Below are 15,183 nucleotides of genomic sequence, written 5' to 3'. Positions count from 1 at the left end.
TTTAATTCAAGTGCCCTTGTAATCTTTAATAAAAATAACTTGCAGCAAAATCTCTTCTCTGATGGCGTTTACTGGCGTGAGGGCATGAGCAACCTGTCACTCACATCAGATCGACCAATAGCAAACCACAACCATCCAACCATCCAATCAATTCCTGACAAAATCAAGTTCCGCCATATTTTTTTCTTGTTCGATTACTTGGATACAAATTTAAATGTCATAGGGAAGAAATGACATACATTTCATGATGACTTTACAACATGCACGACTCATCAACCAAATATTATAGATATTAGGTATATAAGAATATTAGGTTTCTTTTGCAGCATGGCAAATTCATGTATCCTATAATATTCATGTATTTTATTTTTTATAATCCAAAAACATTTTTCAAAAAGTTTACAATGCCACAATATAAAGATTAAAATCTAACTTGAATATTTTATTGTCAATTGAAACATGTACACTAGTAGCCAACAGTGATGTTGGGCCTAGAAAAAAATGGCGTCTTAAATTTTTACTCAGTTTATAAAAAAATATGTTAAAAGTTTTGTAAGAATACTGCATAGTTGCGCTTGAAGTCAACTGTGTTATTTTAAAATGAAACATGCCAAATAAGTCTTAATTTTTAGCCAGGCTGTCATACAAAGAAATTACGAACACATTAAAACTAAATATTAATAATTACTGATTATGTTGTGCTTTTTCCTGTGATCTTTTTGTTTTTCTATGCATAGATTTTTTTTATTATAAAAACATCTGTAGTTTCCCCCCTTTTGTGACAAATAATTTAGATAATTATCTTAACCAAGTTTAGTATTTTGTTTTACACTCATATTTAAAATATTTGCACATAAATTTTCCTTTTTGATGGTGTAATAATCAAACATGTAGGTACAAATGCCCAAACCAATCCTCTCCAGACATCACTTCTGGACACTACAGTACGCCACCATTGGTTGGCAAAAGTGCATGATATAATTTATAGATTGATTGAATATACTATATTTACGAAAAATAAATATCTGCAATTATTATGCATCAATATCTTTATTTGTACATACATATCCTTTAATATCTATCTATATCTAGTCATCAATAAGGACCAACAAACATAATATGAGTAAAATTGAATTGAGTTGTTTTACATATCAGGTTTATATAAAGAACACAGCATAAAATCTAATGTTGTTGGGTTCAACAAACCCAACTCTCAGAGACATACTTCTGCAATAAGAAGATTTGAAATAATCCAGACAATTGCCCTAATTTCACACATTTCCTGCAATCAGCTGAGCATGTGCAACTCATGCAGTATAATGTCCTTCTTGACCTAAACTGATGATTCCATCTCTGTTTGTACAGTTTCCTCCACTTCCCTCTGTTCAGCCCATCCTACTGCATGCCTGCAGGTCTTTTCTTTGATCTTGGCCAACTCCGACTCTGGCTTAGCCCTTTTGGTCGGATTACAACATAGTTTGGGTTTGCACTGACTTTGACAGGAAAGCTCACACCGGGAGTCACCAGATCCTTCAGGAACGGAAGAAAACTCTGGCTGAACAGTAGTAGCATGGATGTCTTCATCATGGAAAATATCTTTAATGCGTTTGGCTATGTCCATGTAAGTAGCTGGATCTGCGCATTTGATGTGAGCAGTTGCAATAATGCGAGACCCAGCCAGCTGCCAGATATGCAGTTCATGAACGGCTATAACACCATCCAGGCTCCTTAATTTCCCATTCAGCTTGTGCATATCGATCTGTTTGGGTACTGTTTGTAGGAGGATCAGAGCCGACTCCTTTAGGAGAGGGAAAGTTGTGTAGAGCAAAATACACACCATTATTAGACACAACGTTGGGTCCAGATAAAGCACCCAGCATGGCCCGGCTACAGAGACTGTTCTTGGGGTCCTGTCGTGCAGTTTGGATATGCTCAGGACTGTGGTATTAACATGTTGGTGTTCAATCAAGTGGATGCTACGGCAGGGGTTGGAACAGAGTTCGTCACTGTGGCATGGCGTCCACACAAAAGTGAAAATCAAGGCGTTGACTACCACAATGACAGAACCTAATGCATCACCAAGCACGTGCAGGAACACTCCACGCATGTTCAGCTGGGAGGCCGACTCAGAACTGTGATCCAGGTCCTCCAACGAGCTGTTGGCAGTGATTCTGATGTTTAGGTGGTCTAAAAAAGGAAGTATGCATGAAAGGTGAGTATAAAAATAAAGATGAAGAAATTATTTTTTTCAATTATACGCTTTCCCTTTTGTTATATGCATAAAAAGACGTGGCTGAAAAATTAAGCAAAGCTATAATGTATGGTTCTCATCATTTCTGAACAATACATTTCTTTTTTTTAAATAATAATAATAATAATTTTAAAGAAATTGCACTCAAAAGAGGCAACAACTACAAAAACAATATTCACTATAGAAAATTCCATGGCTTTTAAATCAGGGCTAACGGAATAACTACAAAACTATCTACACAAATGTATGTTGACTACTGCTGGGGAAAAATGAATCGTGCTTAATCCAAAATAAAAGTTTGTGCTTGTTTATATAGTATGTGTGTACTGTGTAAAATTATTATGTATATAAACACACACACCAATATATTTAAAAAGAAAAGAAAATTTGAATAAATTAAATAAGATAAATTATATATACACACACATAATGTAAACACAAACTTTTATCTTGATAAAATGGATGTGATTGATCAAGATTTTAAAAAATCACAGCACTACTATCATATTGTCAATTTTGATAACTCTTCTTATCATACTTTTCATATTTAAAGATTTTCCAGGACTCTGGAAATCCTGTTGTTTTGTTTATTTTCTCAATTCAAATAATAATTTTAAAATTCCCCAATATTTCCAGATTTTCCAAGACTGTGAGAACCCTGAATTTATATGTATGTGTTATATAAAATTCGCTGTCACTAGAAGATCTTGACCAAAAATGTAACATCACAACATTTATTTCCATCAAGAGGTAGCCTACATCGATTTTTGGTCCAGATCTTGTATTATCAATGCAAGAGTCAGAGGTGCCAATTTATGTGCGAAAATGATTTTTTATGCTCCCTCGCAACCATTCTTTCAGTTTGAGTCTGATTAATCTAGATATTGTCATCCTGGAATATGGCCATAACGTCTTACGTGGTTGTTTATGAAATGAAAAGCAATACACTCCATCAACTAGGGTTAGAAGAACTGTTGCTAAACATATAGGCTAATATGATAGAAACATAATCACTGCAATAATGATCCAGTCATAGCATTTGGCTATTTAAATTCAAACAGCAACTTTTTTTGGCTGAAAAGTACAATTATAAAAAGCATAGACTATATTTAATACTTAGCCTTTAAAAAATATTAATACTTAGCCTTTAAAACAGGCCTACCTGATTTCAGCTCAGAAGTTTGATCTCCTTGAGAGCTTTTGCTGTTTATTAGATTGTGTACTTCTTCATGTGCTTTTGGTTTTTCATAATCTTTGCTTTTTGTGTTGTGACCATGAGAGTGTCCGTGTCCCCGAAGAGAGTGACCACCATGAGAGTGTCCGTGTCCCCGAAGAGAGTGACCACCATGAGAGTGTCCGTGTCCCCGAAGAGAGTGACCACCATGAGAGTGTCCGTGTCCCCGAAGAGAGTGACCACCATGAGAGTGCCCGTGCCCTCCAAACCCTGCGTGTCCGTGGAACAGAAAAAGACCAAGTACATTCACCAGGAGACCAGCAACGCCAACCCAAATGACCACGCGTGGATTCTCAATCTCATGAGGCAGTGTGCAGCGCTCGACGGCTTCTAAGAGAATCGTGAAGCAGAGGGCCGTCAAAAACACGGCGTTCACTAAAGCTCCCATCACTTCTGCGCGGATCCATCCATACGTGTTTTTACTTGTGGCTCGAGCTGTCTCCGCGAAACTCACGGCAATCAGAGCCACTATCAAGGCAATTACATCCGACAGCATATGAAAAGAGTCTGACAACATTGCGAGAGATGCTGTTATCCTGCTTACCACAACTTCAACAATGAAAAACACAAGCGTTAAAGAAAGCATACACAGCAAACGCACCCGGTTCTGTCCCAAACCCATATTTGTCTTCAAAGGCAAATACAAATAATTAATTTCACGATTAGTAGGCTAGGCTATTTTCCACTAACTTACATGTCCTGACACAACGGGTTAAGACATGAACGTTTGTCATAAACAAGAGATTATATTAAAAATAAACGCGTAAACGCTGTTGCTATTGGCAACTCACGAATTATCAGTTGCGCGACGCACCAAAAAATTTAGCGCAGCGAAACTTTCATTCATACTTATGAGAGAGAAACACCGGCCGCCATAGACTGAGGATGGAATAAAAGACGCCCCTGAATCACCCGAACAAGTTATACGAAACTTGAGACTTTGCACCCGGACCGGTAAACTTCTCCACACGGTCTGAGAGGGGACAGTCCCCTGCGTCCCCATTGGCCGAATATCACTGTATGCTGGAGTGAGTCACATGGTCAGTGAGAGCACATTCTGCAGTCTTTTAAACAATGTAAATCATACCAATCCGTGCAAATGAATAAAGTATGCAGAAGTATGAAATTACTCCAATGTGTGCATAGATTAGTTAAACTAGCAATAAAGAAATATTATCCGTAAACTTAATTATTGTAATCCTGACACTGCACTATTTTGCAATAAAAATACCATTAAATAGCCTATATATTCAGATTTACTTGGGGACACAGAGGTAGGCTTGTGCTGTATAAGGAAATTCATTAAAAAAATATATATATATATATAAAAAAGGAATAAAAAGCGAATAATATTTTTTAATTAGGCTAGCCATTTTTCATTAGATTTTTTTTAAACATGGTCCACCTCCATGTTGGTCTATGTGGTTTACAGGGACTCTCCATAGGCGTAATGGTTTTTATACTGTACAAACCGTATTTTCTATCCCCCTGCCCCTAAACCTACCCATCACAGGAAACATTCTGCATTTTTACTTTCTAAAAAAAACATCATTTAGTATGTTTTTAAGGCCATTTGAATTATGAGGACATTTGATATGTCCTCATAAACCACCTTTATAGTGTAATACCAGTGTAATACCCATAGTTATACAAATTTGTGTCCTCATAAACCACATAAACAGGCTCACACACACACACACACACACACACACACACACACACACACACACACACACACACACACACACACACACACACACACACACACACACACACACACACACACACACATTTGTATTTTTATACCATACAAACTGTACATTATATCCCCCTACTACCCCTGCCCCTACCCATCAAAGGAAACATTTTTACCTTCTCAAAAAAAGGTGATATAACAATGTGATATATGTCCCCACAATGTGATATAAACAAGGGCACGCACACGCACACACACACACACACACACACACACACACACACACACACACACACACACACACACACACACACACACACACACACACACACACACACACACTATATAATGTCAGATGTCTATACATTTTAGGTGAAGGGTGAAACAGTAACATTATATAATTGAATTACATAGGCCATACAGAAGGAACTGTAAAATGTTCAATCACAGATGCTGCACAGATGTATAAGATTTAAGCTTGAAAAACATGAACACACAAACACACACACACACACACACACACACACACACACACACACACACACACACACACACACACACACACACACACACACACACACACACACACACAGATTTGTTTTTGTGACATATGGGGAGATTCCATAGGCATAATGGGTTTTATAGTAGGCTACTGTACAAACCGTATTTTCTATCCCCCTACACTGCCCCTGCCCCTAAACCTACCCATCACAGGAAACATTCTGCATTTTTACGTTCTAAAAAAACCTCATCCTGTATGATTTATAAGCATTTTGAAAAGTGAGGACATGGTCAATGTCCTCATATTTCACCACCCTCTCCTTGTAATACCTATGTCATATACACATGTGTGTCCTCATATGTCACAAAAACATTCCCCCCCCCACACACACTCACACGATCAAATAAGGTATAGCAACTGAATACCTATGTTGAAATATTAACATTAGACTAGATACATTATGCATTATACGGATGGACACGGTATGCACTCACAAAAAAAGCAATCATGTAATTCTTGTAGGCCTATTGTCTTCTTCTTTGTATTCATAAAGTTCATAGACGTCATATTTCCCGTAAAACATTGTATTAGTCTTATTCTTGTAAATGATGTTTTTCAGCTATTAAGGGGTTTGCCGTCTCTCAAACAATCATGAAGGCTATTAGTCAAATAACCTAATTATTGCAGATTTGATACAATGATTGTGCTCTATTATAGGCTACTGACTTTTAATAACTTAATCACCACACACCAGTAATTTTATCACTGAACGATTATCACCCACACCGTATGCGTCACCCCTCACGCAGACAGAAACATGCTATTCTACCTATCAGCAGCACGAAGCCTGTGAGCGCGCTCTGCCTATTGTCTGTGAGGAGCAGGGCGTGTGCAGCCAGAGCAGGAGATGCGCGAGGCACGATGCATGGAGCGAAATGTGATGATGGCGTTGGACCAAGATGATGATGTGCGCTCTCCTTTTTCATATGACGGACATACATTTGCTGCTTTCAGAAGCGCATGTGTAGCCTGCGTGTAAATGTGCGTATTTTATTTCATCGTTTCTTGCATGCACATATTATAACATAGCAGATTATCAAAGACGTAAAGGCTTGATCATAAAAATGATGAGGAGAAATAATAGCCTACTGCGACCACGCTCCATGTCGATTGGTAAAAAATCAGAGGCGGTCAAGGTGGTGGTGCGGTGCCGCCCTTTAAACAAGAAGGAAGAGGCGATGAATCGAGAAAGAATTGTTGAAGTAGATGTGAGACTGGGGCAGGTGAGCGTGCGTAATCCCAAATCATCCGGGAGCCTTGTAAAAACATTCACGTTTGATGCTGTCTATGACGCGGGTTCAAAACAAAACGACTTGTATGACTGTGCATGCAAACCTCTTATTGACTCTGTTTTGCTCGGGTTCAACGGAACTATTTTTGCTTATGGGCAAACTGGCACTGGCAAAACATATACAATGGAAGGTGTGCCCACAAACCCTGAGACGAGGGGAGTCATACCAAATTCATTTCAGCACATTTTCACTCATATATCTAGATCTCAGAACCAACAGTATCTGGTTAGAGTGTCTTACTTCGAAATATATCAAGAAGAGATACGAGACCTCCTCTGTAAGGACAACAACAAAAAACTGGAGATCAAGGAAAATCCAGAATTGGGCGTCTATGTCAAAGATCTCTCATCTGTGGTGACTAAGAACATAAAGGAGATTGAACATGTCATGAACCTAGGGAACCAATCAAGATCTGTCGGATTCACCAAAATGAATGAGCGTAGCTCCAGATCTCATGCGATATTTGTCATAACCATTGAATGCAGCGAAATGGGCCCTGACGGTGAGGACCACATTCGTGTCGGAAAGTTAAACATGGTGGACCTTGCCGGCAGTGAGAGGCAAAGCAAAACAGGTGTGCACGGACGAAGGTTTAAAGAGGCTACAAAGATTAACTTGTCTCTTTCCGCTCTTGGAAACGTTATTTCGGCTTTGGTGGATGAGAAGAGCACCCACGTTCCCTATCGGGATTCCAAACTCACCCGGCTGTTACAGGACTCCCTCGGAGGCAACTCAAAAACCGTTATGGTGGCCACCATTGGACCAGCTTCGTGTCACTACGATGAGACTCTCACCACACTGAGGTATGCCAACAGAGCAAAGAACATCAGAAACAAGCCAAAGATCAACGAGGACCCCAAAGACGCCCTTCTCCGTGAGTTCCAAGAGGAAATAGCCCGCCTCAAGGCGCAGCTCGAGGAACGAGGGATGCTGGCAAAAGAACGGAGGAGAAAGAGGAGAAATAGTATGAGGATGACGAGGAGTATGAGTAGCGGAGAGGTGGAAACTCCGAGAGGAGGCGAGGTGGGGGTCGTTGAGACGGTTCAGGAGGAGACTGTGGAGGAATATTGGTGGAAGCAGCAGATGGCCAAGACCTCTGCCAATTACAAGCCAGATATTAGCAGGAAACTTGGCATGGTAGACAAGAAAGCAAAGACTGTGGAAGAGTTGCTGAAAGAGCAACAAGCTATGGAAATTATGATTGAAAAATACAAGGTTAGTTATTTCCAAACCACTTTTCAGGCACGTTATACAGCATTATTCATAAATCACATCAATCAAATACTGTGTGCCATGTTTTTTGTAGGCTATGGAAAGTAAGCTTCTGGTTGGAGGGAAAAACATCATTGACCACACTAATGAACAGCAGAAAATGCTGGAACTGAAGAGGCAGGAGATTGCTGAACAGGTAACTGTAGTACAAAAGTAGACAACTATTTAAATTATTTATATGACTATGTATTGTACACTTTAAGGATTAGAATCTCTTCTCCGTGTGATAAATCCTTCTAGGATAGAAAGGAACGAGATATGCAGCAGCTGATGTTTGAACAAGATGAAGAGACGATTGAACTGAAAGAGACGTTCTCCACTCTACAGCAAGAGGTGGAATTTAAGACTAAGAAACTTAGAAAGGTGTGTAAGGTCACAGCTCATCTCCTCACTGCATTTAAAATGGAAAAAATATTAACATTGTAGTCTAAGTCTAGTGCATTATATGATAGACTAGTTTAGACTTGTAATGAATACTCAATTCTAATTAGGCGGTTACGGCAATGTGCAGTCAAATATCTTTCTAAAATGATAACTTAACTGTAAACAGACAAAATACTGATGTGTTTTATGTCATAGAACAAAACATGAAAATATATCTTGAGCATATGTCACAGACCTTATTTCAGGTATCAGCCAAAAACTTGTTAAAAAAAAAACATCAACTTCATTGACCGCCTTCCTTCCGTATTGAACTTACGAAAAAAGCATAACTGGTGCAACAATGACGTCGGGCGCTACACTTTCTTTATAAGTTGAATACAGAAGGCGGTCTGCCGTAAGCTAGATATTTCATGCCTTTTATTAAAAGGATAGTTCACCCAAAAATCTAAATTATCTCATCATTTACTCACCTCTAAGTTGTTCCAAACCTGTATTAGTTTCTTTGTTCTGCTGAACACAAAAAATATATATTTTGAAGAATGTTTGTAGAGAGAACAACCATTCACTATCGCAGTATTTTTTCCCCCTACTATGGTAGTCTATATTTGTTCTCTCTGCTTTGTTACAAACATTCTTCAAAATATCATATTTTGTGTTCAGCAGAAGAGAGAAACTCATATAGGTTTGGAACAACTTGAGAGTAAGTAAAGAATTTTCATTTTTGGGTGAACTATCCCTTTAACCCTTCGGAGCCGTGCGGATTACTTTTATAATAGATGGATACACTTTTTTGGTACTCAAATTTTGGGCTGCCATTCACTACCATTATAAAGCTTGAAAGAGCCAAGACATATTTTTAATATAACTCTGGTTGTATTTGTCTGAAAGTAGGATGTCATGTACGCCTAGGATGATTTTAAGCTGGGTAAATCATGGGCTAATTGCCATTATCATGTAAAAACAATGGGGAAATATAAACCTACACATTTATGTTGATTATACATATACCCATATATATATATATATATATATATATATATATATATATATATATATATATATATATATATATATATATATATATATATATATATATATATATATATATATATATATATATATATATATATATATATATATATACATCTATGGGTATACATATACCCCTACATATACCCATACACAAACATTTCAGTATTTTAAGAGTGTAGGAGGTTTATAGACTCGATTATGTCATTCACAGGACTTCGTGGGAGTGGGAGGAGCTAAAGAGCTATTTTGCTATTTTGGCACTGTTGCTTTTTCAACTCTGGTGTAATTTCTGTACAGAATCTTGGGAAATGTAGTTTTTCACTAGGAATTCCACTGTTAAACAGTTATTTAGAAAAATAATCTGAAATAATGCATGTTGACGGCTTCAGAAGAAGCAAATACCATTGATTAACAATCTTGTAGCTCACAGTAGGTCTGTCTCTAAAGGTTTAAAAGTTATCATTCAACAGTTAACAGGCATCACATAGGCTACTTCTTTAGATTGCTTGTGTTTTATCAGTCTTTTTTTCACATTAGCATTTTAAAGCTCACTGTTCATTGCATGAAATGGCTATATTTGATGCTCGTAAGCACAGCAGTTCAGTACATTGAAAAAAAATATATGTTTAGTATATTACAGCATCTACTGTATGTCTTATATTTTAGGGCTTAGAGATAATGTCTTCCTTTCACCCCAGTGAACTCTGCATTGGTTGCTCCTCTCAGTTTTACAGTAAGCTGCAGTTGGTGAGGTCTGAGATTGGCGATATCATCAATGAACATGTCACAATGAGGCAGGAACTGGAGCAGACAATGAATGAGCTGACAAGAGAGATGAAATTCAAGTATGTCCCGCCTGTCCTCACAGTTTTATCCTGAAACAAACTATAAAAAGGCAAAGCTCCTCTCCATGCAGTGATGGTTTCGATTGTGTCACTTGTCCCTTTGTATTTTTTACCAGAAATCTGATCATTGAGAACTTCATTCCCCCAGAGGAAAAGAATAAGATCATAAATCGTCTCCACTTTGATAGCGAGGAAGACCAGTGGAAAGTTTTACCTCTTCTCCCTTCAGAAAAGTAAGTGAAAGAACAACATTGTTTCACATATTACAGGACCACAAGGATGCTGTATGCTATGCGACGCTATGCATTTTCTCTCATTTTCCAGTAACTCCCCTCTCGTTCGACGAAGACCAACTTCTGTGGTGGGACACAAGAGACCAATTAGTCAATACGCTCAAGTTGCCGTGGCAACCGGGTCTCCTTCTAGATACAGGGTTGGTATACAGAGATCAATTAATTTTTCAACTTTCAATCATACACTGAAAAAAAAGTGTGTTGGCTTTACATGATTTAATCATGTACATCAGTTCCACATAAATCAATTAAGTTACACAAACATAATTTGTTCACATAACAACATCATGGAATAAGGTAATTTTTAGTGGCGTAAAAAAGGTAATAAATTGAATCGGCGCTCTTGACAGATTAAACATTCGCTGTATCCGGTCGGCCAAACTCCGAACACATCTTCTCCTCTTAAGAATGACTTCAGTGCCGTTCTTTGTTCTTTTCTCAGAGAAAAGCTGAACTCCAAGTCTTCCAGAGTCGCGGTCAAAGCGTATTCGAAAGACCACCGTTCGCCAGCCTCTGTGTTTACTAGAAGCACGCAAACGCAACTCGCCCGTCATTATGTTAAGCCCTGCCAACCGTCACCACCGACTCTATACATGATGTGATTGGCCTGACCAGAGTTTGGTTTTTACAGCTCAGAACTGTATTGAGAGTTGCTAGACGACACTCGCGGCAGATATTAGATTTGCTGCCGCATGCTGGGAACTACAGTTTCAGCAAAAATCATGTTCAAGTACTTAATTAGTTCACATTAACCCCAAATAATGTAATCTAGTAGATTGCACATTTAAGAGAATTACATTAATCTAAAGCAAAGAAATCACATTTAGAAGAGAAACACAATTTTGTTGCGTAGATCGCAAATAATAAGATTACGTAAATTGGACAATGGGTGTTTTCCTTTTTTTTCCCAGTGTATTAGCATTTATTTATTTATAATAATAATATTTTTAGTGCATTTTTCAAAGGTTTAGAATCAACAAGTTTTTAATGTTATTCTTATGCTCAACAAGTCTGCATATACATGATTAAAATATACACAGTAAAAACAGTAATATTGTAAAATGTTATTGCAATTTAAAATAATAGTTTTCTAGTTATTATTTATGTAATTCCAAAGCTGAATTTTTACTTCACATAATCCTTCAGAAATAATTCTAATATGATGATTTGCTGCTCAAAACATTTCTTAATATTATGTTGTGTATGAGCTGTGTATGAAAACAGCTCATTTTTGTGGATTGTTGTCAGAATTCTTTAATGAATAGAAAGTTAAAAAGAACAGCATTTATTTTAAAATAGAACTAATTTGTACCATGATAAATGTCTTTGATGTCACTTTTGATCGATTAAAAAAAACTATCGATATTCATTTGACTAACAAATATGCTGTTGGCACAGGCTGAGAACATCATGCTTCTGGAGCTGGACATTTCTCCACCCACCATGGTGCCATTGGATCTTCAGAGGTCAGATATAAGAACCCAAGACTTGATTCGTGACTTTGTCCATTATAGAAAGAAGTCGACTGCATCACGGGTCATGAAAGCTAGATCGTGGTGAGTACCCTGCATATCATACATTATGCAGCTGCCACACAGAAAGCTGAAAGGAATTGTCTGTATTGAAACCTTACTTTTTTCTTTCTCCTCAAGGTACCAAGGGCCAAGTCAATCTGCTTCTTCATCAGCCAGCCCTGTGGCCTCTGGGTCCCAATGCCCAGCCGCAGTAATGGGAGCTTGTGCGGCAACCTACCAACCATGAGCCTGTACAGTGTATCTCAGGCACCTACATGCATAGAACGCATAGAAAGCACTTAATTATTATTTGCACTGTTTTCATGAGCTTTAATCAATGACATTTGTCTGTTTCATTATCTTAAAGTGTTAGTTCACCCAAAAATGATTTTTTTCCCCACAAACAAAACACTTGCGTCGCTTCATAAAATTAAGGTTAAACCACTGTAGTCACATGGATTACTTTAATGATGCCTTTACTTTCTTTGTGGGGCTTTAAAATGGTAATTACATAGCTGTCAAGGAGAGACAGAAATCTCTCAGATTTCATTAAACAGATTTCATTTGTGTTCTGAAGATGAATAAAAGTCTTACAGGTTTGGAACAACATCAAGGTAAGCAATTAATGAAAGAATTTTCATTTTTGGGTAAACTATCCCTTTCATGTTTTTATTTATTTATTTACTTTTTACATCAAAGCTTAGTAATTTTAAGCACAATTGTCTCCTGTATACTTGAAAAAAGCTAGTGTATCCTCTTTAAGCTTGTGATGTCATTGAACAGAAATGCAAACAATAAATGTATCATAAACAAATCTCGCAATACTTACCACAAAACAAGTTTAGATTACTCTTGCTTAGGAGTAGCTGAGGTTTTATGGTATGAAGACATACAGAAATCAGAAATGCAATACTGAACTGTACAATCCTGAATATCAAACCATGACTCCACATGATGTAAAAGAAATAAAAGCACAAAAGGTTTTTTTTTTAAGAATGCCATTATACTATGGCTCAAATTATTGTATATTACATACCCATTAGCTTCAGAGCTTTGGGGGGTTAATAGCAAATTTGGACTAGGCAAGCTTTAACCTTTGTCACACATACTTAGATATTATTTGTACACTTAAGGTAAACATGAAATGAAAACTGACCTTGGTATTCATTTTCTTAGAGATGCAACAGAAAAAAAATAGGTTGGCAATCTTACATTAAAACAATTAAGATTTTAATAGTATTAAAACAAAATATTAAACCAAATAGCATCTCTAAACAAATGCTAAACCTCTTCTAAAAACAAATTTCACTTTTCATAGATATGTTTATATTTATATTTGCAAATGTATGATTACTAACAAGTCCCAGGAATATTTTAGTCACTTTCAGATAGTGTCCCTGCATACAGGTGAAAGGAAATGAACAATATCAGAACTGCAACAGGTTTTTTTCTTTATTAAAACGCTTAACATTAGCCTGACAAGCCACTCGATTATTAGGCTAGCTTAACATGGCTAATTGTGTCAATATGGCAACGCACATCAGGGGAGACCTGCACCATGGAGATTTTTTTTTTAAATTATTTGTAGAATTTTCTTTTTTATTATTTGAAGACGAATGAGTTGAGTCTTTATATTTTTCAATATGTGTACTGCTAACATACCTATTTTTAAAATGTATTTTTAATGTGTAAAACCTTTAAGCTCACAAAAAGTGCACTTTTCTTTTTAAGCTAGAAAGTGTACAAATAGGTTTTCCTCTCATCTATTGAACAGTGTATCTGTTAATAATTCATACCCTCACAAACTAATTTTTGTGAAATGTTTGCTTCAACATCTGCCTGTGATGTCTTTTAAAAAAAACAAATGTCACAAGTTTGTATTTAGAGAAATTATAGCCTACATACCTTGTAAAGTCTAAGATTAATTTTATAATTATATACATAAGCTAACTTTTAAAAATATATCTTTCATCTGTTAACCATTTTATCAGCTATAAATCGAATACACTCCACCTGGCATAAAATAGTACAGAGCCAGGCCAAATGAATGAAAATTAATTCATGAAAAATGCAATATCAAACTGCAACAAGTTTATGCATTATTTATTTATTTTTTATTTCCAAAAAATAAATTTAACATTTCAGAATATACAAATGTTTCACATATAATTCTTTGAACATTTCCATAAGATCATGAAACCATAATAAAAACATAATATAACAAAAAAGAATAATAATAACAAACAACAAACAAAAAGGGTATACATGTGTACTCAAAGATGAGGAGTTTAATTGTTTGTAAATGTCCATAGTTCTTGTTGCTTTGCGGTTTCAGAGTCCTTGTAAAGTTTCGAAATAAATTTTCATGTCAGCCTTGAAATGGGAGATATTGGGAATCCTTTCAGACCATTTATATGTGGAACTTACCAAGTAATATTATACGATTTAATATAAAAGCATGACTCTTTTCTATTTTTTTTTGTCATAATAAAAAATAATATCTCTTTTCTTTACGTTAATTTTGGTTCCTCTTAATAAATAAATATTCTACAACATCAACCTCAAATAATTGAACATACACACATGCTTTATGCTGGTCGGTGTCAACATGGCACCGTCCATCAGGGGGCAACCTCCAAACGTAGATGTTTTTGTTAGGTTTTTTTTAAGACTAATATTTTTGAAGTTGAATTGAGTCCTTTTTTTTCAATATGTGTGCTGCTAACATACCCATTCAAAAATGTTTTTTGATGTGTAAAACTGTATAGCTCACAAAACGGGCACCTTTAATTTTAAACATAGCTAGCC

General features: G+C 36.5%; 2 protein-coding genes across 3 annotated transcripts; one reads left to right on the top strand and one right to left on the bottom strand.

The window, feature by feature from the left end:
• Positions 1 to 660: 660 nt before the first annotated feature.
• slc30a1b (solute carrier family 30 member 1b) lies at positions 661 to 6,684 on the bottom strand. Of its 2 annotated transcripts, XM_067455390.1 has the most exons (3): positions 6,513 to 6,684; positions 3,414 to 3,695; positions 664 to 2,187 (listed from the first exon to the last, which is right to left on the bottom strand). In XM_067455390.1, the coding sequence occupies exons 1-3, from the start codon at positions 6,682 to 6,684 to the stop codon at positions 1,334 to 1,336; spliced, it is 1,308 nt and encodes a 435-aa protein (XP_067311491.1). In that variant the 3' UTR covers positions 664 to 1,333. The 2 variants fall into 2 exon arrangements, with proteins under 2 accessions (XP_067311490.1, XP_067311491.1); XM_067455389.1 differs by lacking the exon at positions 6,513 to 6,684 and having other exon boundaries at positions 661 to 2,187; positions 3,414 to 4,922.
• Positions 6,541 to 14,619, top strand: kif3cb (kinesin family member 3Cb). Its single transcript, XM_067455388.1, has 8 exons — positions 6,541 to 8,250; positions 8,342 to 8,443; positions 8,548 to 8,670; positions 10,450 to 10,568; positions 10,685 to 10,801; positions 10,893 to 11,001; positions 12,260 to 12,417; positions 12,514 to 14,619. Exons 1-8 carry the CDS (start codon positions 6,808 to 6,810, stop codon positions 12,620 to 12,622), a joined length of 2,280 nt encoding a protein of 759 aa, XP_067311489.1. The 5' UTR covers positions 6,541 to 6,807; the 3' UTR covers positions 12,623 to 14,619.
• The last annotated feature ends 564 nt before the right edge of the window (positions 14,620 to 15,183 follow it).

The sequence above is a fragment of the Pseudorasbora parva genome, chromosome 10 (assembly GCF_024679245.1).
Source record: "Pseudorasbora parva isolate DD20220531a chromosome 10, ASM2467924v1, whole genome shotgun sequence".
NCBI classification, from domain to species: domain Eukaryota; kingdom Metazoa; phylum Chordata; class Actinopteri; order Cypriniformes; family Gobionidae; genus Pseudorasbora; species Pseudorasbora parva.
Note: the sequence above shows the minus strand (reverse complement) of the source record. Positions and strands in the feature narration are given on the sequence as shown.